Below are 27,026 nucleotides of genomic sequence, written 5' to 3'. Positions count from 1 at the left end.
AATTGCGCTTTGTAAGTGCTGCAATGCTTGATGTGGCTTTGGAAAAGATTTTTAATAGAGTTGGGAGGAATGGCATACAAAAATAAGAATGAACTTGAGCCTCATTCTTGCCCCTGAAGGGAGCCGCCAGGATTTTCAGGGAAGGGAGAAAGATGATTCTGGAGGAAGATGTGAATGGTTTAGAGAGGAGTGAACAGGGAGAACTGAAAAGTTATGTAAGTCAATTCAGCCTTGTAAAAACTGTTTTGAACATTTACCAAACTATACACCTAATATACTTGTGTCTCATTTAACAATGTTGGCAACTAATTTATCATCTTCTGTAAAATAACAGTAATAATTGAAAGTAAAAACAATATAAATAAATAATTCATTTGAGGACCAATATAATTTTACAAGACTGGCTTAACTGAATTGAAATGCTATACTTTTTAAGTTTCATTCATTACAAGGGGAAATAATCAATATTCAGCTGAAATTCCAGGATCTGGAAGCCTAGGGTAGCAGCTGAACCTTGATTCATTTTCAGATAATGCTATTAACACTTGATAAGATGATCGTTGTTGTTGCAAGAAAATAGTAGACTGGTAAAATAAAATGTGATACCAGCCATATGTGTATGTTTTGAGAAATACACATTGCGCATTCTATTTTTAGTGAACAAAAAAGTAGTACAGGAACTGTCCATAACAACTGTGGAAATAGAAAATGTAGAATGTGTTAAAATATAATATAATCATATCTCGTTAGAGGCCAAAATAAAGAAACTTCATCCATAAAATCTACCTGATATATCTGTGTTGCCACAGTCTCTCTAAGCAATATTCTTTGAGAGATGTTTTTCACAGATTGTTTTATGAACACATTTTAGAGAAAATGGAGACTATGGGATCAAGATTAGATTTTTTTCACAGATAAAACTGCAAAATTAATGGATGGGTCAAATCCATTCAAACATATAAGGACAGAGAACATAACTTTTCCAGCTATTATGTGAAGAGATCTCAGTAGGTATTGGTAAGTTTCCATGTGCCTAGGTGTGAGGACCAAAAGAAAGGTCTCAGTTGAATATGACATCCAGGTTATGAGTAGGACCTTAATTAGGGATGTAAGCCACGAGTCAACTATCTGATAAGCAAATGCTTCTCAGATAGTTGAGTAGCGACTCAACTAGTTGCTTCCCCTCCCACCCCACTTGCTGCCTCTATTATAGAGAAGCAGCGGGGCGGGGGAAGGAACATACTGGCAATCAAAATAGGCCTGGGAAATGGATTGAGAACAGTCCTCCCCATGATGTCACCCCTGTGTGCCCCTCAAGCCCTGCCCCCTGCGTCATGTCCAGCATGCGCGCAGGCAGCAGGTCATGCTCTGCATGCCACATACAGTGCGGATGTGGAGCCATTCTGAGTGAGGGTCAACGGCGTGTGGACACGACAGACCACCGGACGATGGCCCACCGGGAACTTCCCGGTATCCCGGCCGGGCCAGTCCGCCCCTGGCTGGGGGCAACCAGCTTTAAGCCAGTTTAAACCATCTCCATGGAGGGCAGGGGAAGCGGCGTGAGCGGGAACTGCTTCAGTCCCCGCTCGCACTGGTTCCCACTGCGGGCACATCTGCTTTTGAAATGTACAAGAGACCTGCAAGTCTCCCCCCCGCCCCTTGCTGCCTCTGTGAGTCGGGGGACAGGAGCCAGTGCTGGGGTGAGCTGGCTTAAAAGCCGATTCTCCCCAGCACCATCTCCAGGGTGTCCTCTGTCCCCTTTCAGCAGCAGCAGGGGGGGATAGGGAACGCTGCTGCAAAGCAGCCCCTGTGTGCAGGGGTCCCAGCAGACAGGCTGTTGACACCAAGCAACCCCTGTTCTTTGCAGCCAGGGCTGGCCACTGCAAACAGAGGCTACTCAGGCACTTGCCCGTTTGTGGCGTACAGGGCTATTCTCTGCGAACAAAGGCTGCTGGAATTAGCACTAGCCGGAACCGAACAGTCCCAGCTCTCACAGATCGCTGCACCTCTGCATTTTAAATGTAGTAAGTACCCACGGCTCTTACTTCATTTAAAATGAAGAGCTACAGCGCAGATTTTAAAAGCACACTGCTCAGTCCTGGCTTGAGTCAGCTCCTGGTGTTACCCCTGCTTTTGGCTCGGCAGAGCAACGCTTATCAATTAATCATATAGTTGATACAAATGATACCAACTATACGATTAGCCACATAATTGTATTTTAACATCCTTAGCCTTAATATATTCACAGCTATGAAAAGCATGTAACAGATAATGAAATCTGGTCTTTGGTGTACTTCTGTACCTCTAGCAGCGTTTTATAAGCTGGGGGCCCTGATCCAAATGTGTGTTGCAACACTATTGTGGGAAGGGTTGCAATATTGCCAGCCTTCAGAGCTAGGCAGCTGGAGAGAAGTGGCTGCTAGTCTGACAACCAGCTCAGAAAGCAGTGCCTTTGCCAGCAGCAGTGCAGAAGTAAGGTTTGCATAGTATGGTATTGCCATCATTACTTCTGTGCTGCTGCTGATAGCTGTGGTTCCTTGAGGCCTGGTCAGCCAGAGAGCGGTGGCCAGGGCCTCACCTTTGAAGGCAGCACCTCACAAGTAGCAGCACAGAAGGGTGGCATGGCATGGTGGGGTCGCATCATTTTACGGGGGGAGTTATCACGGGCTGTACATATTAATATTGTTTTAAAAGACACATTTATGCTTTGTAACGACACTGAACTATATAAGAGCTGAATATCTGAAATGAAATTCATAGATTTATTTTTTTTTGTAAATGCTGTGACTGTGAAATTTACGAAAATGGACTGTGAATTTGGTAAGAGACCGGCATAGTGACATCCACAGTAATTGAAAAAGGAGGTAGGGACAGAGTTTGGGAGCAAAGATTAGGAGTACTGTTTTACTCACATTGAGCATCTATCTGACAACTAGACACCCACAAGGAGACAGGCAGAGATTTTTAGATTGAACAGAATTAGACAGGCTTTGAGTAGAAAGAAAGATTTGTGAGTCATCAGCATAAAGCTTATAGCTGAATTTGTGTTTACAGATAAAATTATCTAGTGACAAAAGAAGGGAGTCTAAAATCCACTGCATCGACTGTTGACATTTGTAATGACCATAGTGACTTTGGTGCATATAGTGGATCGTAGCATTGTGGAATGTAAACTTAAGGCAGTCACTGACTTATTTCCCAAAGTTCATGTTTGTGTTAACAAGGGTTTACACAATTTAGGGCTGCTTTGCATCATTGAGGTTTTAGCTACCAGAAGGGCTCCAGCTGGGGTTTTAAGCACTGAATGAATTAAAGTAGAAGCCAAAAATTAGAATCCATATTTTTACTACACAAAGTACTGTACCACTGAATTAGGATGTCTCATGAGTGCCCACAAGCCATAACATAAAAATGTTGAACATTTTCATTTATATAGGCTCTGTGTATTCGCCAAGTCAGATAGCCAAGAATTGAGTAATTGCACTGCATTTCAGTTCTTTTCACAGAGTTGACTCTCTTCAGTTACCTCTACTGTTCCCTCGCCAGGGAAGGCCTTCTTTTTTCCCCCTCCCTCTATCTCCTTTTGACAAGATATGTCTGTTTACTACCCACTCTTGCTGACTTGCACATTACTCCATTGCTCTGCGTGGCCAGCATGTGCCTCATTCCACTGGGGGACTATTGTTTTCGTGTGTGTATGTGGTTTTTTTTTTTTTAAAGCTTGCCAGCTGCTCCCTGTCCCTTCACTGCTGCCATCCCCTAACATTCCTACATAGCCACCACCTATCTAAAATGGTGCCCCAAATAGCTTTGTATTAGGCTAGGCTCATGAGTCAGATGATTGTTATACAATGTGTTTGTGTTGGACAGATTGGTCATAATGGTTGTTTGGAATGTTATAAAGAAGATATGCTAATGAAAATACAATTGTAAAATTAAAACATTCTTATTTAGTTTGTGGTTTTACCTACCAGCTACAAACTTTTTTTAAACACATAAAAATATTCTTCCTGACCACAAAGAGCTCACAATTTAAAAGGAAAAAAAAAACAACAACCCCCAATGGGTTGGGGAGGTGGAAGGAAAAACACCATACGAACAGAATGATCAGGGAGACGATTTACAATCACATTTCTAGTTCTGCAGAGTAGGCTTAGGTGGAGAATCATTTGCAAAAAGTATCCTTTGCTATCTTACAAAGTAGGAGTTATAAACTGACTAATTTCTTGTTGGTTTCATGACAGAAATGAGTTCTGAGGAGGGATCTGAATTTGTGAATGCAGTGTTAGTTCAGGAAGGTGTTGCAGGCATGGGGGCTATAAAAAGGCAGGCCCAGAGGAGGTGGTTGTGGGAGAAGTGGGCAAATCAAGCAGTTAGGCTGGCATTGTTAGAAGAATGGAAGGCAAGAGGCATCAATTATACACATGATCATAAAATGCTTTCCAGAGAGAGTCGATCATAACTTTATAAGAATGGGCTTGTGGTGAAATGTATACTTAATCACCTCTTTAATTATTGGGGGGAAGAGAGGGTATGTGTACACTACCACCCTAGTTTGAACTAGAGTGGTAATGTAGGCAACCCGAGTTGCAAATGAAGCCCGGGATTTGAATTTCCCGGGCTTCATTTGCATCTTGCCGGGCGCCGCCATTTTTAAATGGCGCAGACTAGGTAGTTCGGACTAGGCTACCGTTTCACGAGGAGTAACGGTAGTTCGGAATAGGAAGCCTAGTCCGAACTACCTAGTCCGTGCCGCGTGTAGCTGCGTGGCACGGAGTCCGCACTAGCGGACATTTAAAAATGGCAGCGCCCGGCAAGATGCAAATGAAGCCCGGGAAATTCAACTCCCGGGCTTCATTTGCAACTCCGGTTGCCTACATTACCACCCTAGTTCGAACTAGGGTGGTAGTGTAGACATACCCGGAGAGAGTTCCAGATGGATGAAGGAAAGTGCCAAGACCCTTCATTGGGGAGACTCAAAGGGTGGAATCAGCTAAAATTGGTACAGAGGATTAAAGGGGAATCAGAGAAACTGAAGCGGTTATACACTGCCTTTTACTCAGGGCAGCTTGTAATATTGCATCCTAGTCTACACTATATTATAGTCTCTTCCTCAAACAGAAAATTAGATTGAGAGAATGGCAAGAAGCCAGTAAAGGTGGCAGAGGTTGGAGATGATTTAAACCTGCTAACTGGAGTAGGGGAGTAGTCTAGTTGAAGCATTTTGGATCATGAAGTATTTTAGATCCCCCCCCTTAAATTGTTCTGTTACACTACTGTAACCCCATCGAAGCCAGTGAAATGAACCAGGATAACTGCCAGTATCATTGCCCTAGAAATTTAGGAAGACCATATTTAAAAGAGGTACAAGAATAAAAAAGGAACCATAGTTAAGAAGTGAAGAATTTCAGCTCAGGGTCAAAATAAGGGCTAATTCTGGCAATTTTCTGGCAAAGATGATAGGCAGATTTTTAAACAAAAGAAAGGTAGAAAAAAAGAAATAAGGTTTGGGGGTCAAGGAGCATTACAATTTCAGCCTCAACAGCCAATTTAAGGTCTGAAAAAGGAGAGAGATAGTGGAGTCAGGACTTGGAACAAAGAGAATATTTTATCTGGAGGTCTTTAATCTTTGGAACGGTCAGTAATAAAAGCCCTTTTTTCACGCAAAGAACTGATGGAAGGTGTAGCCCTGTAAAAAGCCTAATCGTGAGAAAGGGCTATGTAATCAGGCCAGGATCAGTACAGATAGGAATCAAAAACTGTACCAAATGGGGTGAAGTTGTGTGCTCTAAGTGCAGAAGTGATACATGAGATTGATTTTAACAATGATGCGTATGGGGAGGACGGGAAGAAGTGAAGAAATGAGACCCAATGATTTAGCTTTTTAATATTTTTGTATTAATCGTTTTAAAAAAAATTAAGCCTACATTATTACAATGTATTTTACAAAAACACTTTTGTGCAGCAGCATCATTGACAATCTCTGCTCTGGGAATAGTGCTTTATAGATAACATCTGCTGCAGAACTATGGGCTACAAAGCTAGAGCACAGTGTTTAAAATAAAAGCAAGCTTGGATTGTGTGGAAGATTCTTGGGGGAAAAACAAACCATAAATATTAAGAAGCTTGAGAACATTTCATATGACATTAAAACAATTTTAGTGTAAATCAGTTTTTCTCCTTTGAAGCTCCAGACAATGGGATTAATTAATAAAGCCCACTAATAGCAGAGATAAATTTGACTAATTGCTCTGTAAATAGTTATATAATTTAACTTTATCTTTCAATCTTTACAAAGAGTGTGTGCGAGAGGGAAGAATAGAATAGAGTACCCCCAATTTACTGTCTCAGGTACTATATTGCCTTCATTACTATGGTAGCAAAGCACCTCACAAAATTTAAAACTATCCAGCATTGCTTGAGTCCATAACTCAATTAATTTTTGTTTTTCTTCATTTAAATAATTTCTGTGAGGTGGAAGTGGAGATGAGGGGTTCATTATGCAGGCTGCCTCAGAGAGAGAGGCTATCCCAACCCTCTCTCACCATAGCAACTTGGGGCTGAGTGAGGAGTGACTCTTCATTGCTGCGTCAGCTCCAATGGGCAGTCTGGGAAGGGGTGCATATCCAGCCGACTGGGGCAGGTCCAGATTCGTCTGCCCTCTGCAGTCCTCAACCAGAGTGAAGTATGCAGAAAACTGTGCATTTTCCCCTTGCTCCCTGATGAAGGGGAACTCCCAGTAACGTTCCTGTATGAATTGGGGGAGGGGGAGTTTCAGGCCACCCCGCCTTCCCTTAGAACACCAGAGGGATGAGAAGATTAGGGTAGGGCAGTCTGACAGGCTGGGGCCACCTCCAGCCAGCCACTTTCAGTTCCCTAGCGATTCTGTCCCTTTTCTGTAGAGTTTTCTGAGACGCAAACCCATTCCAGGCAGGTCTTATTTTCCTGCCACAACCAAACCCTCACCACACTTCTAAGGGTACGTCTAGACTACAGGCTTCTGTCGACAGAAGTTTTGTCGACAGATACTGTCGACAATACTTCTGTCGACAAAGAGCGTCTACACTACATTGAGTTCTGTCGACAAAGCAAGCTGCTTTGTCGACATGGTAGTGTAGACGCAAAGGAGTTTACATGCAATAACACCTTCTGTCGACAGAAACTCTGTCGACAGAAGGCGTTATGCCTCGTAAAATGAGGTTTACCAGCGTCGACAAAACTGCTGAGTTCTGTTGACGTTATGTCGACAGAACTCAGCGGTAGTGTGGACGCAGGTATAGTTTTGTCGACAAAAGTCCACTTTTGTCGACAAAACCCTGTAGTCTAGACACACCCTAAGTTAGAATAAGAGGAAGCTGCATATCGCATTTGGTATCCCTAGGACTTACAGTTTAAGAGGAGTTCTTGAAGAGACAGACACACAGATTACTCCCTCCCATTGAGATAGAGAAATAGAATTGCCTCATTTGATAGATGAAGGTGGGGACAAACTAAGCAATTTTCCCAAAGTCACACAGGAAGTCTATGCAAGATCAGGGAAGTAAACTTAGATACTGAGACTCCCCAGACTGGTACCCTAATGTCTGGACCATGAGTCCTCTCTGCTGCTAGTTATTTTCAGCTCTTCTTGCTGTTGAGAACATAATTGTTTATTTCAGGATATTGTCTGGGAAGCCTAATTTTTAAAATGAAGTGGTTTATCTACACAGAAGTGTCACAGGGGTGGGCACTGCTAGTTTTTCATCCCGTTCCCTGGGCGCTAAAGGAGCGAGGGGAAAGTTCTTGCATTCCATGTATGCCTCTCACACCTGGCTGATGATAAAGCTGAAGCTCACCAGCCAGTTGTGAGACATGCACGGATTGCAAGTACTTTCCCCTCACTCCTTTAGTGTCCGGGGAACAGGATGAAAAGCAAGCCTCGTCCCAGAATGCAGAGCTACTGCCCCCACTACCCTCCCAAAATGCCACCTTTGAGTTTGAGATGGAAAGGTGAAGAGGCACAATTACAAACCTTGTTGACAGAGTAGTGCAAGAGTCAGGATGAGAATGTGGGAGCATTAAGTGCATGATTAGACCTAGTGTGATTGACAGAGGCATGGTATTGTTATTTAATGGAGCTTATTGCCAATTGCATTCACCGATACTGCTATATTACTAAACTGTACCTTCTGCAATTGCTTGGTACTACAGCATGAACTGTAGTTGCATAATTAAACTGTAAAAACTTTTCCCCTCTCATTGTATATGTGACAACTTGCTATTGTCACAAAAACCTGGAAATATCATTATTAGAGTGAATTGTTGTAATTGTATTTATCACTTGACATTATAGTTAGGAGCACCATGTTCCTTAAAAATATGTGTTCTTTATCACCAGCAATGCATCTCTTTGGCCTCAATTGGCAGTTACAACAGACAGAAAATGACACATTTGAGAATGGAAAAGTTAATTCTGATACTATGCCAACAAACACTGTATCGTTACCTTCTGGCGAAAATGGTAAGTGAGAGACTAACTTTATTCAATTTCTTTTTTAACATTTCCTTTCCTTGAACTTGTATTCTGCTTATATCATTTCCTCCCAATCTTTTCCTACCACAATCATGTCAATCTAATGAATTTATAAACCTGTTAAAAAAACCCACAGTATTTAAAAAATATGCAGTAGTTGTAAACAATCAAAGCTTTATTGTAATGGACATCATCTCTCCCATCAGCTGGGTGGAGGCAATAGGAAGCTTGGATCCTGATTTACAGATGCAGAAAGGGGCAATGCCACCATATTGGCAGTTCTTGTAGGCTAAACTTGTAGGCTTTCAGGGTTTGGCCTGCACAGTGAGGGAAGAGAGGGAATTTTACAGGGATGGATGGAAGAGATGCACATATGTCATTGCATCCCATCAACCCTTTGGATCTCTTATAGATAATTAATATTGACATTGTCAGTTCTAAGTTACCTGTGTCCCACCTCCAAAGGGTAATTTATAAAGTTTGCAAGTCCTACTCAGGGGAACTATGATTGTAAGTAGAAAGGGATTCTATGGAACCATGGCTACTGCTAAAACTGCAATGTCAGGGAGTCAGAGATGATGGAGTAACTAGTTTAGAAGAATAGGCCTTCCATATACTGGCTCTAATCTTGATGGTCTCCATTAGCTGTAGATGGTTCGGGTCCAAACCCCCTCTTTGTTCTGCAGGATAACAAACTGTACCCATGAGCAAATGGAGACAAAACTCTATGAAGAGGAATTTGCTGGGGTTTTTTTTTAATCCCTCTCTATGTGTAATTTCCATGTAGGAGACAGTTTAGCAAAAGTGAATGCATTAATGTATATGTTGCAGATGGTTTGATGATGTTTCCATCAAATGCCTGATTTTTTTTCCACTCTATATAATGCAGATTTGATATTTACTTCTGGCTGAAGTTTAGTGGATCACGTGATTCATTCTTTTGTTTTTCCAATGCATGTAGGTTATGTTATTGAGTCTTTTTCAATCAGCTAATTTATAAAGTCAAACAATTATATTGATTTTGTTGTGGGAGCTTTTAGAATACAAACCACATAAAGGCATTATATGTTATCAGTCTTTACTTCATGTTGACCTTTAAGAGTCTCTAAACCTATAAAATTCTACCTACGTTTTGCTAACAGAAGCTTTAAAATCCGTAGTTTTTTAATTAGATTTGCAAACTTTGGTTGCACGTGCTCATGGAGGTTTCTCTGCATGACATAATCTTTAATTCCTGGAGACTCCAGGCCAATCCTGGAAGACTGTCAACATTATTTTGAATGGAAAACTTGATTTAATTGGTATTTGCTTCATTACCAAAAAAAAAAAAAAATCCATTTTCCCCTTCACAAGGTGCAACTGATCTCCTCATCAGCTCTGCCAGTATTTAACATCCTGGAGTTTTTTCAGAATATCACAACTCCAAATTACAAAAGTGACAGAACTCTATTCCCTCTTGTGTTATCCTTTAAGCCTGTGAAATCTGTCTAGCAGGGCTCACTGTACTTCTTTCTTTTCTCCTTTCTTTTTGCCTAGTGTCTTTGACTTGTGTTTAGATATCCATTATCTCTGTCTTTAGGTTGAAGTATTTTTACTTGTCACAAGGAATAGAAATAAGCTATTGTTAATGGGTATATGTGCTGTGGCAATGGTTTCGGCTGCTGCATTTTTCAGCTGGTGCTAGCCAATGTTCTTTTTTATATAAAACATTTTTCTCACTTACGCAGGGCAGGGGGTTCCAGTGTATGATAGGATCATGTCTAGGGTTTGGGGGAAGGAGGAGTGCAGGAGTGTTCTGATGCTGTGGCCAGATGGGGGCTTGGCTTCATTTTTAAATAAAATACTATGTCAAACACAAAAAGTTTCTGTATTGTCTTTATTTATGAGAAGGGCAGGGAACCTGTTTTGAGTCAGGGGTCACTGACCCACAGTGAGATGCAAGTGAGATGCAAAAAAAAAACCTCCTCCAAATCTCCCCCCTCCCCCCGCCCAAGCCTCACTAATGTGGCGCCTACTGTGCTGCTGGAAGCAGGGGACATGGTACTGGGGAAGGGTGCTAGTGGGTGCTGGGGCAGGAGACAGGGTGCCAGTGGGGGCAGGGTTCTGTGGCTGGGGGCAAGGGAGAGAGAACAGGGTGCCGGGAGGGCAGGGGACAGGGTTCTGTGGCAGGGGGCAGGGTGCCAGTGGGGGCAGAGAGTCCCCTGCACCAGCCTCCTCCCAGGATTCCCCCCCCCCCCCCAGAGGAGGGAAGCCCCATCGCACGCCTCCCCCCGGGACTCCTCTACCATCCACCGCAGAGCAGGGAAGCTCCGGCATGCGCTCCTCTGGGGACTCCTAAACCCTCTCCTCCGCCCCCAGGAGGGAATCCCCAGCATGCACCTCCCACCGGGACTCCTCCCCTATCCCCACAGAAGAGGGAAGCCCCAGCGCGCATCTTCCTCAGGGACTCCTACTTCCTCCCCCCATGCAGTAAGTCCCTGGTGTGCCACAGACCTGGAGGAGGGGAGCAGGCAGTGCACTTCTGGAAACCCCGGAAGTGGCGCGCAGCTTCCGGACTTCCGTCCACCCCATGGGAAGCTGGCACTACCTCCATTGCTGCTGGAGGTAGGTAGTGGGGCTTCTTGGGGGTGGAGGGAATTGGGGGGGGGGGCCAAACGCCTCACAATCGACTGGTTGAGCCCTCCCGATCAACCCGTCAATCACAATCAACGGGTTGGTAACCACAGCTCTAGAGGTCCCCAAATCCTGTACATTTAGCCATAGGTTTGCTTCATTTGCAGTCAAAATGCTACCACCTGTAGATCTGAAAGGCAATGGTCATTTAACTGCATACATGCACACTACTTGAAAGAGAAAATATAGCGTCCATTTTAAATTGCAGGGGGAGGTAGGTGTAATATAATTAGTGAGTATGGCATTTGCCCAGGGCACTAGAACTAACATACTGACTCTTGAAACAGGGCCATCCATAGGAGGATCTGGGGCTTGGGATTACCCCTCCCCCGAATGCCTCTGCTCTGCCCCCCCACTCACCTCTTCCTCCAAACCATACCCGTGCTCCATCCATACTCTGCCTCTTCCTGCCCCTGCTCTGCCCCTGCTGACCCCATTGCACCCCTTTCTCTAAGCCCTCTCCCTGCAGAATGCGAGCTGAGGGATTGTGGAGTGTCCTGGCACAGGTGTTAGTGAGTGTCCTGGCACAGGTGTTAGCAAGTGTCTCCCCACACACACACTCTCATTGTGATGGCAAGAGCCAGAAATACCTGGGACCCTGCTCCACTCCATCCCGCTGCCCGCTGTGCTCCACTTCACCAGACTAGCAAAAGATGGGAAGCGGAGCGCCCCAGCCCCGATCCCCTGAGCAATGAAGGGCTTGGGGAGTGGGCCGGGGCACTCCGCTTCGCACCCCCCCACCACCACAGTGAAATATAGAATGCAATGGGCTGGGAAAGGTGGTGGGGCAGAGCAGGCTCCTGAATAGCTCTAGCTCTTGCCACCGTGGTGAGTGGAGAGAAAGGAGGGCAACTGCAGCTGCTGCCTAATACCAGCCCTCACCCCCAGGTAATTCCCCAGACTGCCCTGGGCCCTGTGGCTAACATGAGGGGCTGTCTCAATCATAGGATGGTTGAGGTGGCCTCCACACGGGCCTCCCAAAACATAGGGCCTGGATCGGATGCCCGAAACCATCCTACGGACAGGATGGCTCTGTCTTGAAAATTAACATTATATATTTAGTGAACAAATGTTTAGTGACTTAGATTCGTTACTCATCTAAAAAACTGCATATCCCATAGTACAGCATTCCCTAATGACATACTTAAACTCGGCTTCAAAGCCAAGAGGGCCTACTACTGACTGTATAGTTCTTTATCATATGGTATATGATTTTTCTTGGAAAGCTTTTATCTATACCAGGGATGTGGCAATAATTTGGGGGGGGGGGGGCACTTCCCAAATTTCTGAAGTGGCTTACTCAGGCAGAAAGGGCGGGGCCAGGAGACTTCCCATGCTCCCCTACCCACACACTTTGATTGGCCTGGGGGTAGGGGAGCACATGAAGTCTTTGCCCCCCATCCTCCAGTGCCTAGAAGAACCACCAACTGTTTTGAATAGCTGGTGGTTCCCTTTAGGCACCCTGTGCCCCTGGCAATGGGAGGAGACTTCGTTTGCCTCCCCCGCCCCCAGGCCAATCCAGGAGCACGTGAAGTCTTAGCTGCACAGCCCCACCCTGCCAAGGGCATGAGGTGTCTAGATAGAACTGCCAGTTGTTTAGAACAACTGGCAGTTCCTCTGGTGCCGCACACCCCTAGTTGGGGGAGGAGACTTCACGCGCTCCCTCATCCCCAGGTCTTGGATTGGCCTGAGGGTGGGGGAGTGGCAGGGTGGCCGCAGGTCAGAACAACTGACTTGGCAGGCCAGATCCAGGCCACAGAGGCTGCCTTGCTCACCCCTGCTCTAAATCCTGATCAGTCCTGTTCCTGCTTAGGTCAGGAGGAAACCATGGCCAATTGTGGTGTAACTGCCAGTTATCTCACCATTCAAAAGTATAGACACCACATTAGCAGAGCTTAATCGGAGAAGTGCTCCTTTCTCACCTCCAAAATAAATTTGATTATTGTTCATATAGAAATCAGATCTAGTTATTAGCTACTTCCAGGGTGCAGCACGGAGCCAGGACAGACAAGGAGCCTGCCTTTGCCCCATTACACTTCTGACTGGGAACCACCTAAAGGTAAGCCTGAACCCCTATCACAGCCCTGAACCGCCCAGAGCCCTCCCAAATCTGGAGCCCTCCTCCTGCATCCCTCATCCCTGGCCCCACCCCAGAGCCTGCACCCCCAGCCAGAGCTCTCATCCTCCACAGCCAGGTATGAGAGGCATGCACGGAATGTAAGTACTTTCCCTGCACTCCCTGATAGTCTGGGGAACCAGATGAAAAGCAAGCCTTGTCCCAGAGTGCATAGCTGCTGCCCCCTCCCCCACCTTCCCGAAATTTCTCTCTTGCAGATGAAGTGCTCAGCACCCAACCCCTGCCTCAGTCTGCAGCCCCCTCCCACATGCCAAATCCCTCAACTGCAGCCCTCAGTCTGAAGCTCCCTACTCCATCCCAGACCCCTCATCATTGGCCTCAACCCAGAGCCCACACCCCAACAGGAGCCTGCACCCCAGCTCCTGCCCCTCTGTCATCTGTGGTCACAGCCCAGAGCCCACACTCCCCGTTAGAGTCTTCACCATCTCGTGCACCCCAAGCCACTGCCCCAGCCCAGTGAACATGAATGAAAATGGAAGAGGGCAAACCACTGAGGGAGAGCAGATGTACTGAGTGTGTGCTGGGGGATATTGGAAGGGAAGGGATCAGTGGACAGGGCCTCTGGGAAGAGACTGGGCTGGGCTGTTTAGTTCTGTGTGAGCAGAAAGTTGGCAATACTAAGTAAAAATAATTTGAAGTTGTTTCTGCTTTCTTGATTATAAAATAAAAAAAAGATTTTAGTTCATTTCTCTGAATGTATCATTTCCCCTCAGAAATTGTATTCATAGTTTTATACATTGGAATATTAGAACATTTGAAATCAGGTGAATTAAAATAAGTTATATTTACTGTAACTAGCTTGCATATATATTGAGATTTTATTGCTATTGTTTACAGTACTTCATGTTAATGAAATGTGTAATCGTTTCTTAATTAGATGCTATATTGATTTTTCCAGAAAGGTACATTTGCAAGGACAAATTTGATTTCACTTGGGTGGGATGTCTGTGGAGTCTACCAGCAGTGTTAAGTTATGGCATGTGGTTATTTGTAGAAGGCTGCCCAGTGTCTTCTCAGGCATCTTTCAGTAGGTGCTATGAACCTAAATTTATGCCATGGAACAGGAGAGTGTATGCTGTTGATTGTTTATAACTGTATATATGTAAATTTGGAAGGTAGTCTGACAATACATGTGATTCATTTATTCTTTTGTAAATACTTACTTCATTTGGATTTTTGTATAACATAATCTTAAGGAAACAACAAATGGTCTGATAGCACTTTAAAGACTAACAAAACATGTAGATCAGTGGTCCCCAACCTTTTGGGGCTGCTGAGCGCCCAGGGGTGGGGCCACTCACGCGCCAGGCACCCGGGGGTGGGGTTGCGCACGCGCCTGGTGGTGGAACCACCCATACGCTGCGTGCCTAGTGCCAGTACCACCCATACACTGCACTCCCGGGGCTTGCGCCGCTCCTGTGCCGCACACCCAGAAGCCAGCATCACTCACGTGCTGCACACCTGGGGCTAGCGCCGCTCCTGCACGGCGTGCCCAGGGGTGGGGACACCCATACGCCGCATGCCTGGTGCCGGCACGGCCCATGCACCGTGCGCCCGGCGGGCGGGGCCACCTATGGGCTGTGCACTCAGGGCTGGCGCCACCCATGCACCACGTGCCCGGGGGCGGGGCTGGCCCTGATCACTCAGCGGGCGCACAGAAATGGCCTGGCAGGCGCCATGGCACCCACAGGCACAGTGTTGGGGACCACTGATGTAGATGGTATCATGAGCTTTTGTGGGCACAGCACACTTCTTCAGATGACCAGAGTTATGAGTTTGGGATGTAAACATTCAAAACAAATAGGAGGGGAAGTAGAGGGAGGTGGAAGACAGATCATCAGTAAGTATCTGGAGAATGGGTACTTAAACCTAAGCAGATAAAAATCAAAATCAATAGATAGATTCCCATGTGTGATGGCGCGTTGGGGGTCCCCTGTCTCCGGCACCCCGAAATGGCACAAACAGACTGCACCAGCCGGTGAAATAGAGGAAGTTTATTGCCTCTCCAGGATACAGCACAGCACAGATGTAATCTGGTCACAGAGCTGGGCTAGAATGCCTCAGGCCCCCTTGAGAGGGGGAGACTGGGCCTCTAAACTCCAGTCCCTTTCCCTAGGTTGTCTCCTCCATGCTCCCAGACAGCAACTAACCCACACTCTTCCAGCCCTGCCCCCCAGCCAGGGCAGCATTCCACCTTCCTTTGTTCCTCTCCATGGGGGGTGTCTGGTTCAACAGGTTTGGCGTCACCTTTGCATAATGAGGTTTTCCCTGCTGGGTCTTGCTCCAGACAGCAGAGGTCACCACAGCCCAGCAAGTACCCCCACTATGTCACACCATGTCAGGAAGGATACTATTCAGAGAGCTGTTAGCACCTTCAGTAGTTGTTAAGTTGGTAATGTCCTAACCAACCTTCATCACGATTAAGTCCATTAGCATGTGAATTTAATGTGCAGATGAACTGTAATTCCAAGGCTTCCATGTGGATCTGGCTTGTAGAGCTGGTTTGTGACAAGACAGCTACTTGGAGATCTGTCATAATATGATTTGGAAGGTTAAAATGTTCACCAATAGGTTTCTGTACATTTCCTTTATGTATATCTGATTTGTGTCCATTGATTCTTTCCCGCAGAGACTGTACAGTTTGTCCAATATATATAGCAGTGGGGCACTGCTGGCATTTGATGGCATAGATCAAATTACTGGATATGCAGTCAAATGACCTTTTGATTTTGTGGCTTATGTTGTTTGCTCCAGCGATGTATTTGCCAGTATAGATATGTAGGCAGAGTTGGCAACTCTTTTGGTTGCAGGGCTGTGTTCCTGGGGGGTTATGATGTGGTTGTATGGTATGATTACCAGAAAGAATATGTTTCAGGTTGGGGGTTGACTGTAAGCAAGAATAGTTTTTTCTCCCAAGTCCTCTGAGAGTGAGGGATCATTTTTCAAAATGGGTTGTAGGTTGTGTATAATGCGTTGGAGGGGTCTGAGTTGTGGACTGTAGGTAACAACAAGAGGAGTTCTGTTATTTTCTCTCTTGGGTCTGACTTGAAGTAGTTCATGTCTGGGTACTCTTTGGGCTCTGTCAATTTGTTTTTTCACTTCTCCAGGTGGGTATTTCAGTTTTAGGAATGCTCTGTAAAGATCCTGTAGGTGATTGTCTCTGTCTGTGGGGTTGGAGCAAATTCAGTTGCATCGTAGGGGTTGGCTGTATACAATCGACTGAGAAATGTGTCTGGGATGGAAGCTGGAAGCATGAAGGTAAGTGTAGCAGTCAGTGGGTTTCCATTATAAGGTGGTGGAAATCTGTCCATTATTTAACTGTACTGTAGTGTCCAGGAAGTGGATTTCTCATGTGGACTGGTCCAGATTGAGGTTGATAGTAGGGTGGAAGTTGCTGAATCTTCGAAGATGGATTACAGGCCATCAAGAAACACCATCCCTGATAACAACACTGCACACCTGATTACAGAGCTTTGCGACTTCATCCTCACCCACAACTGCTTCCAATTCAGAGACAATTTCTATCGCCAAGTCAGCGGCACAGCCATGGGCACCTGCATGGCACCACAATATGCCAACATCTTTATGGCTGACCTTGAACAATGTTTCCTCAGCTCTCGCCCCCTAACACTCCTACTTTACTTACACTACATTGATGACATCTTCATCATATGGACCCTTGGAAAAGAGACTTGAAGAATTCCACAAGGATTTCAACAACTTCCATCCTACTATTAACCTCGGCCTGGACCAGTCCACACTAGAAATCCACTCGTCACCAAGACTGGAGCTCTTAGCCCCCTTAAAGGTCTGCCAGGGACTCCTGGGAGCAGAACAGGATGTGCAACCCCGCCTGCACAGTCATCATCCTAAGCCCAGGTGAGGAGAGATCACAGATCTCCACCTGCTCCTGTGTTGTCTTTGGTGCTATGGGACGAGGCTAAGGCTTCCTAAGAGGACAGACCTGCTGCGTAGAGAATCCTGAGGTAGGTTTCCTCTGCATTTCTCTCTGGCATGGAGTCTGTGTGCCCCATACTATACAGACATCATTCACCTTCTCACCAATCCACTTCTAAAAGTCATTTATGATCACTGACACAATGGGAATGCTCCCCATTGTACTGCCTGTCTCCACAGAACCCCCGAAGCTGGTCTCCCCCAGTACTGAGACTCTTCTCCCCAGTACAATTATCGCTCAGTTATGCCTGGCCACCAATCACTGGTAGACATGACTAGTAATTAGATTCAGGCTTTGGCGCCTCCCTGGTTGCCAGAAGGTGGTTCCTTTGATATGGAGACCCAATTCAGCCCATCACCCCAATCTCAGTGATGGGAGTGGGCACCAGAGCCTACTCCATTGTCCGTGGTACCACAGTAGCAGCAAGTCCAGTGGCCAATGCAGTGGTCATATTGGGGAGTGTGGGACATTCTAGTGATGCTTGCGACCCCTTTGTATTTTTCCTTAATGGCCATGTTGGAGCAGCAGTCAGTGGCTCCACTGGTGCAAGACCTGTTACCAGAATCCTGTTATGAAGTTGGGGTAGAGGACACGGTACCTACCCCTCAACCTCCTTCTCCAGCAGCAGCTGAGCCTTCAGCACTTCTACCAGCAGTCAAGTCTTCATCTTCCCTGGATAAGGTGGTCATGGGACCCTCCAGGGCTAGCCATCCATTTGATTGTTAGGTAGAGTGGCCAAGGACTTGGGGCTTGAAGTGCAGGAGATGGGAAGCAGAAAGACTCCCTTTTTCTGTGTTTTCTTGACCTCCATATCCACCCAGTTTACCCTGCCTATACATGATGGACTCCTCAAGATTGGAAGGCACTGTGGCGGACTTCATCCCACCCCCCTTGAAATGGGCCAAGAAAAAACATTTTATGCCAGCCAAAGGTTTAAGATATTTTTATACTCATCTACCTACCCTCCGGGCTTGCTAGTTGTGTCTGCAGACAACAAAAAGCACAAGCAGGTTCCCACCACCTCTACTCCCAAAAATAAGCCAAAAAGCTCACTTTATTTGGCAAAAAAAATTATTCAGCAAAAAGCCTCCAATTCTGAGTGGCGAACCATCAACCCCTGCTGGGCTGATATAATTTTAATATTTGGTACAATCTAAGAAAATTCCGGGATTCCCTTTCTCATTATCAGGCTGAATAGTTTTGCACTCTGATGGAGAAAGATACTGCAGCAGTCAGGTGTTAACTGCATGGGACCCAACCAACTTGGCATTGAAGGTAGTCACATCAGTTGTGGTCATGTTTTCCGATCAGATGGAAGCCAGGCTACACAGGTTGAAGAACACTAAGGTTACACTTCACTCACTTGGCATGTATATGCCACAGTCTTCCAGAAAGCCATTCCAGTCTCTGCTACTGTCAGAGCCTTGGGAAGCCCATCAAATATGTGAAAGAAGGGACGCTGGATTTAGTCATCACCTCCCTTCTTCCTCCTACTCACCAGCTCAGTCCAAACTCAGTAAACACCTGAGGGGCCAAAGACAATTGTTTTTAGGGAGCACCTGAGAGTGAAGCCCCCGTCAGGTAGCCAGATCCTGCCATCCTTTCCTCAACTATCTTTCTCCTAACCTAGTTGCAGGTTTCCTGGATGCAATAGTTTGAGGATTTTTTACCCTGTGATTTCTGGATATCCCTACTTCCCGCTTTCCCGTCCCTCTTCAGGAACCCACTCATAAGCAGTTCTTGATTCAAGTGGTCAATGAACTCCTATAGTTGGGGGCAGTGGAGGTGTTTCCTTGGGAAATGTGGGGAATAGGATTATGTTCCTGGTACTTCCTTATCCCAAAGGCCATGAGGGCCCTCAGATTCATCCTGGAGTTGCATGGCTTCACCGGACCTTTCAAAAAGTTGAACTTTCACATGCTCTCCGTAGCTTTCTTTATGTCTCCTCTGGCTCCTAGTTTGGGATGTTAGCAAGTAGTCAACTACTCAACTATGTGATAAGCACCAGCTTATCGGGTAGTCGAGTGGAGTACTTGACTACTCACTTTCCCCTCGCCCCCTTGCCACCTCTGTATGAGAGGCAGCAAGCAGGGGGAGGGAGGGACAGGAGATGGTGCTGGGGGGAGCCAGCTTAAAAGCCAGTTCCCCTCAGCACTGTCTCTGTGGTGCCTCCTGCCCCCCGCTGTCTCTATTAGAGGCAGCAAGGAGGAGGGGGATAGGAGAGGCTGCTCCGGTAGCAGCCCCTGACCATGGGTGTAGGGAATAATTCTGGACACTCTGGGTGCAGGTGAAAACAAGCAGAGGATTTATTGCACACAGCTGGTGGAGTGTCCCTCAGGGGTTAACCTAGTGAACAATAGTTAATCAAAATATTACAATGAATTATATAGGCAGCAGGTGGTCAGAGTGGAAGTAATCTCATAGATCCTGGCAGCAAGATGTAATGAGCACATAAGCCAATACACTACGAAGGTTACACAGCATCTCCGCCCACTGCCAATTAAACATCTTACCAATAATACAGGTAGTTATTCCTAACAAGCTAAATAAGCCAACATTAAAAAAAAAAGACATGTTGATGGCAACTTTGCTGAAATTATGATGCATCTACTGCGGGGTGATAGTGCCTTGCATTCGTGCAATCCTTGGGATCCAGGTTTATTATCTAGAATTAAAGAAGACAGTGAGAGCAACTTCTGTGAAGTTTGTTTTGGTACCAACCAGGGCCTTATCAGAGTGAGGCCCTCTTGGAATGTGGTTGCCAGAGCGACCAGGGTCGTGGTAGCTGCTTGTTCTGTGTGTTTCCAGGCCTAGCCTCAAATTTAGGATATGAATGAGAGTTCTTAGCAACATACCATGGCCTGCCTCAGTTTACCTCTACAGTGGGGGTCCCAGAAGGGAGCTGAGCTCCCCCAAAGACAGGGGCTGCAGCCAGAGCAGCCTCTGTTTGCAGTGACCAGCAGCCCCTGCTCACAGCCAACCCTGGCCACAGTGCACAGGGGCTGCTGGACTAGGCACAAGCTGGGACCAAGCAGTCCCAGCTCGTGCTGGTCTAGGACATTGCACCTCTGCATTTTAAAGGCATTTAAAATGCAGAGCTATAGCGCAGGTTGTTCCTAGAGCTGGCATGAGCCGGGACTGCTCAGTCCCAGCTCACTCTGGCTCCAGGAGCTCCCCTTGCTATGGCTCTGCAGTGCAGTCCTTATTGACTAATCATGTAGTCAATACAAATTGTATCAACTACACAGTTAGCCAGATGACCACAATTTAACATCCTTCATCCTGTGGACAGGTATGGCACTCTTGATTTACAGGACATTTACTTCCATGTCTCCATATTCCCAGGTCACAGATGTTTCCTGTGTTTGAGTAGCTAGGTGCCACTTCCAGTTCACAGCACTACCCTGTCCTTAACCATATGATACACAAAGTTCATGGTACCAGGAAGTTTACCTCAGACATTGGGAGGGGAGGTGAGTCCAGATCTGTCTATATGTCAGTGCCTGGCTCATCAAGAGCAGGTCTCCAGAACAGGTGCAAATAAACCTCGACCTGGTGCATTCCACCTGGAGCAGCTAGGCCTGTTAATAAACATAGAATAATCCATGTTAATGTTGGTCCAGCACATATGATTTATCAGAGTGGTTCTGGATTCAAAGTGAATCAAGACCTTTCTTCTGGAAGCACGCATTCAGGCCATGTCAGAACTTGTAGCCCACATAAAGAAGCCTCAGATCACCATGACCCATGCCTGCAGCTGATGGGCCACATGGCAACTTACATGTACATAGTCAGTCATGCCTGGATTCATCTATGGCCTCTGCAGACATGGCTGATAATTGTCAGCTTTCCTAGTAGGCATCCCCTGGACTACGTAGTCACAGTACTGAGCCACGTCATCTCATCCATGGACAGGTGGCTGACTCCTAATTCAGTGCTGTAGGGAGTTCCCTTCATGTACCCATCACTGTCTTTCACCCTGGTCTTAGATGCATCAAACCTGGGCTGAGGTCCCATGTACATAAGTTCAACACCCCTGTCCCGTCATAGATGGCTGCAATGTGTTGCCTCAACAGGTAAAGCAGTGTCAAGAGGCATTTAGGCTCTGGGACTTTCATGTGCCACATGCCATCCTTCTGGTAGTTGCCCACCTACCTGGAACCAGGAATGTCCAGACTGATCTCTTTGGCAAGACCTACTTGTTTTGCCATGAATGGTAACGTAAATCCATCCAGATGTGGTCAGCTCGATCATCCAAAGCTGGAGGACTCCCCAGGGGGACCTGTTAGACTCCACACACAACAAGAAACGCCACGTATTCCATTCTATGCAGATCAGGGACAAGTCAGACACCTTACTGATTCTATGGTAAGGAAACTGATCTATGCCACTTCTGGCACACTGCTGGTGCCACTTCTCCACAGGGCCCTGCTGAAGGGAAAGTAAGACAAAGCATCTGTCATCCTGACAGCCCCAGTGTGGTTTCACTAGTACTGGTTTGGTGTGCTGATGAATCCTTCAGCAGCCAACCAGCTATAGTTCCCTCTTGAGCCTGATCTGGTGACCCAGAGCCACAGCAATCTGCTGCGCCCAAACCTGGCATCGCTGCATCTGACACCATGGCTGCTGCATGGCTAAGTATGGGTGAGAGGAATACTCTGCTACCACCCAACTGTCCTGCTGCGTGGCAGGAAGCCTTCCACCAAGGTTACCTGCGTGGCAAAGGGGAAGTGCTTTACATGTTGGGCATTGGACAGGCACATTTGTCCAGAAGAGGCCTCATTGCAAGAGGACTATTTGCTGCCCCTTACGCTCCAAGCTTGACGTTGTCTTCAGTCAAGGTACAGCTGTTGGCTTTTTTGGCGTTTCACTCTCTACTTCAGGGCAAGTCGATCTTCACCCATCCCATGACAGCACAGTTCCTGAAAGGTCTAGAATGCCTTTACCCATGCATCTGGGATCTGGTCCCCTTGTGGAACCTGAATCTGGTGCCATCAAAGCTCATGGATCCCCCTTTGAGCCCATAGCCTCCTGCTCCCTTCTTCTATCCTGGAAGGTCCCCTTGTTGGTCACTATAATTTAGTCCTGGCAGGTGTCTGAGATCAAGGCATTCACATCAGAATCACCTTGTATGGTTTTCTACTAGGACAAAGTTGAGCTGCATCCGGCTTGTCCTCCCAAGGTTGTTTCCCGGTTCTACATTGGCCAAGATATTTATTTAACAGTCCTCTGTCCAAAGCCTCAGACATCTGAGAAGCACAGGCTGAATATTCTGGGTGTCATCCCAGAGAATCTTATCTTGGCTCTGTCTGCATCTGCTACAGCTATGAATTGGTGAAAGTGCCCCCCACCAGCAATTGTGATTACTCATTCCACTAGAGTGCAGGTGCCGATCAAAAAAAATCTATCTGGCCACCACCTGATCATCCCATTCATATGTTCATGTCACGCTATGTGCTGACCCAGCAGGCTTCAGATGATGCTAACTTCGGCAGAACAGTGCTGCAAGATGCATGATGGTGAACTCTGAGCCCATCTCCATTGATACTGCTTGCAAGTAATCTAAAATGGAAATAACATGACAAAGCACTCGAAGAAGAAAAAAATGATTACCTGCCTTTGATAACTTTTTCTTTGAGGTTTGTTGTTCATGTCCATTCCATGACTTGCCTTCTTGCCTCTCTATTGGAGTCATTGGCAAGAAAAAACCTGTAAGGCATGGGCCAGTGTTGCCTGATATACCGCAGCATGAGCATGGAACACTAGAGGGCACCACAGCCAACTCTCTGGGTACCATTAAGGCAAAAATTTCAAACAGACACATATGTGGGTGCGAGCATATTCTAAAATGGAATAGATGTGAGCAACACATCTCAAAGAACAACAGTTACGAAAGGAAGGTCACTGTTTTCTCTACAGTCTCTTAAAGTTGAAAAACAGAACATCTATTGGTTTGAGGATCCTGCAAGTTAAAACTTTTCAGTGAGCTCACCGCTAACTAAACATAGATATATAAGTCCTTCTTCTACACTTTTTGATAGTGCATCAACATTGCTTCATTCATGAGCAATCGCTGTTCATCTCTGACAGCCAAAAAGTTGAAATCACAGACAGATCCTTGTGCCTATCATTTTAAAGTGTAAAGAAACGGGCTTTTGCATCGAATGATAAATAACTCTGGAAATAATTCACGCAAGACAGAAAAGTCACATTCTGAATATTGTCAATTTTTTTTAAATAGCTGCCTATACTCCTATTCAGGCAATTTGGAAATCGTGTTTTAGTGCATTGAGATTGGTTTGGTTAAAACTTTGAATAGACTAGGTACTGAAAAGGAAATTACATTGTTAAAATATATTGTTACATAGTGGAGTCTTCAAGGACCACCGTGACCAGCTAGGGCTTATTAAAATATGACTTGTCCTGTTTGCACTAGTTTTAAAATATATTAGTTAAAATGAATTAGTTGACATATTTTTTTAAAAAAGTCTCCCACTCCAGAGAGAGCCATAGATTCTGAGACCACTTTACCTTTACTCAAGGTTGCCATTTAGGTCTTGTCCTGAGTACCAAAGCCTGGAGAAGTTGGCATTCAGTCTTAGTCTATGAATTTAGTAACTGGCAATTAGACAGGATCTATGCTTGAAACAGGCTTGATAAAAAGGAATTCAACAAAGTTATTCAAAACTGTATGGCCTTCTGCTTACTGTTAGTCTACCATGGTTGAAATTCTTCAGCCTCCTGGATGTGTTCTCTAAAATCTGGCACCATGAGTGTAAAGGGGTTACCCACATTGCTTTTGCTAGTGCGTTAATGAGGAGTCCAGACATGCAGAGTCTTCAAAACATTTTATTGTATGCACTGTTGTCTCAGAGCTAAGGAAGAGAAAGAAGAAATGGAATCATAGAGCTGGAAGAGACCTCCGGAGGTCATCAAGTCCAGCCCCCTGCCCAAGTCAGGACCAATCCCAACTAAATCAACCCAGCCAGGGCTTTTTGTCAAGCCAAGACTTAAAAACCTCTAGGGATGGAGACTCCACCACCTCCTTAGGTAACCCATTCCAGTGCTTCACCACCCTGTTAGCGAAATAGTTTTTCCTAATATCTAACCTAGACCTCTCCTGCTGTAACTTAAGACCATTTCTCCTTGTTCTGCCATCCATCACTACTATAAACAGCCTTTCTCCATCCTATTTGGAACCTCTCTTCAGGAAGTTGAAGGTTGCTATCAAATCTCCCCTCACTCTTCTCTTCTGCAGACTAAACAAACCCAAATCCCTCAGTCTCTCCTCATAGGTCATGCGCTCCAGTTCCCTTATCATTTTGGTCACCCTCCACTGGCCCCTCTCCAATTCATCCACATCCTTTCCATAGTGGGGGACACAGAACTGGACACAGTACTCCAGATGTGGCCTCAGCAGAGCTGAATAAAGGAGAATAATCACTTCTCAGGGTCTGCTGGCAGTGCTCCTCAGAATGCACCCTAATATGCCATTAGCCCTCTTGGCTACAAGGGCACACTGTTGACTCATATCCAGTTTCTCATCCACTGTAATCCCCAGGTCCTTTTCTGCCGAACTGCTACTTAGCCAGTCGGTCCCCAACCTGTAACAATGCTTGGGATTCTTCCATCCCAAGTGCAGGATTCTACACTTGTCCTTGTTGAACCTCATCAGATTTCTTTTGGCCCAATCCTCTAATCTGTCTATGTTACACTGGACCCTATCCCTGCCCTTCAGCGTATCTACCTCTCCCCCAGCTTAGTGTCATCTGCGAACTTGCTGAGGGTGCAATTCGTCCCCTCATCCAGGTCATTAATAAAGATGTTGAACAAAACCGGTCCTAGAAACAGATCCTTGGGGCACTCCACTAGAAACCGACTGCCAACCTGACATCGAGCTGTTGATCACTACCCGTTGGGCCCAACAGTCTTGCCAGCTTTCTATCCATCTTACAGTCCGTTTATCCAATCTATATTCTCTTAATTTACTGGCAAGACTATTGTGGGAGACCGTATCAAAAGCTTAGCTAAAGTCAAGGTATATCACATCCACTGACTTTCCCATATCCATAGAGCCAGTTACTTCATCATAGAAGGTAATCAGATTGGTCAGGCATGACTTGCCCTTCGTGAATCCATGTTGACTGTTCCTGATCACATTCCCCTCTTCCAAGTGCTTCAAAATGGATTTCTTGAGGATCCCCTCCATGATTTTTCCAGGGACTGAGGTAAGGGACTGACTGGTCTGTAGTTCCCTGGATCGTTCTCCTTCTCTTTTTTAAAGATGGGCACTAAATTGCCTTTTTCCAATCATCTGGGATCTCTCCCGATCTCCATGAGATTTCAAATATAATGGCCAAAGGCTCCCCAATGATATTTTCCAACTCCCTCAGTACCCTTGGATGCATTAAATCTGGGCCCAGGGATTTGCATATGTTTAGCTTCTCTAAATAGTTCCTAACTTGTTTTTTCTCCACCAAAGGCTGTCCATCTCCTTCCCATACTGCGTTGCCTAGTGCATTTGTCTGGGAGCTGACCTTGTCCATGAAGACAAAAGCAAAGAAAGCATTGAGCACTTCAGCTTTTCCCACATCCTCTGTCACTAGGTTACCTCCCTTTTCCAGGAAGGGCCCCACACCTTCTCTGATCACCCTCTTCTTGCTAACTTGCCTGTGGAAACCTTTCTTGTTATCCATCACATCCCTTGCTAGCTGTAATTCCAGTGGCGCTTTCACCTTCCTGATAACTCCCCTGTATTCTTGAGTAATGTATTTATACTCCTCCCTAGTCGTCTGTCCAAGTTTCCATTTCTTGTAAGCTTATTTTTTGTGTTTAAGCTCACCAACGATATACCCGGTAAGTCAGTCTGGTCACCTACCATATTTGCTTTTCTTGCTGCACATTGGGATGGTTTCTTCCTGTGCCTTTAATAAGGCTTTTTAAAAATACTACCAGCTCTCCTAGACTCCTTTCCCCTTCATGTAAGCATCCCAGGGAATCCTGCCCATCAGTTATCTGAGGGAGTCAAAATCTGCTTTTCTGAAGTACAGGGTGTGTATTTTGCTACTCTGTCATATTTTGCTATGACTCTGATACAATAGCCAGAGAGTTACCATTTCTGCTTTTGCATTTGCTGTCAAGGGCCTGTTTGGTGTCTTCAGTGTTTCTTCACTCACAGAGCTTTAGTGTTTACTGCTGAGAGAGTGTGTCTTAGCATCATCTACATTGAACTTTTCAATTGGCTATTTTGACATCAAGTGCTTTGGGTGAAAGCTAATATACTTCAGCACCAGATCCCTGTGCTGTGTTTTATTAATGCCAAATGGATATGTTGGTGATCAGTTTCTGTATGCTAGCTCATTGGACCATGCCTTTCCACTTTGTTGTTTAGCCACTGGTCAAGTTTCTCTAGCATCAGTCCTGTCTCCAAACTCTTTATTTTGTCAATATCTACCATCCTGGTTCCACATGGTGGGAAACTTCCCCTGCTCCCTTTCATGCCTATCCATATAATAACTTCATATGGTTGGTCCTATAAGACAGATCTCATCATTTACTCAGGAAATTCCATGGGAGGGAAGCCAGGAGACAGGAAATATCTCAGCAAGATTCCCCTTTCAGTTTTCCCTGCACATCTCCATGGAAGGGGCAAAAATACCTCCTTTAGAATAAGGAGCCAAGAATATTAAAGCCAGGATCATCTGTGCAGGGGTTCCTTTTTTATCATTTCACTATCCAGTAAAACC

General features: G+C 45.7%; 1 protein-coding gene across 20 annotated transcripts in view; it reads left to right on the top strand.

Moving 5' to 3' along the window:
* TENM3 (teneurin transmembrane protein 3) overlaps nt 1-27,026 on the top strand; it is a 2,279,325-nt gene that overhangs the window by 2,110,947 nt on the left and 141,352 nt on the right. For all 20 annotated transcript variants that reach the window (XM_075930245.2, XM_075930244.2, XM_075930249.2 and 17 more), the window contains one exon: nt 8,378-8,500. In XM_075930245.2, coding sequence (XP_075786360.1) covers nt 8,378-8,500 — 123 coding nt within the window. The remainder of the gene's footprint in view (nt 1-8,377; nt 8,501-27,026) is intronic.

The sequence above is a fragment of the Pelodiscus sinensis genome, chromosome 4, assembly GCF_052426305.1.
Source record: "Pelodiscus sinensis isolate ZL-2025 chromosome 4, ASM5242630v1, whole genome shotgun sequence".
Lineage (NCBI taxonomy): Eukaryota > Metazoa > Chordata > Testudines > Trionychidae > Pelodiscus > Pelodiscus sinensis.
The sequence above is the reverse complement of the archived record's forward strand: the minus strand, read 5'-3'. Positions and strand labels throughout refer to the sequence as shown.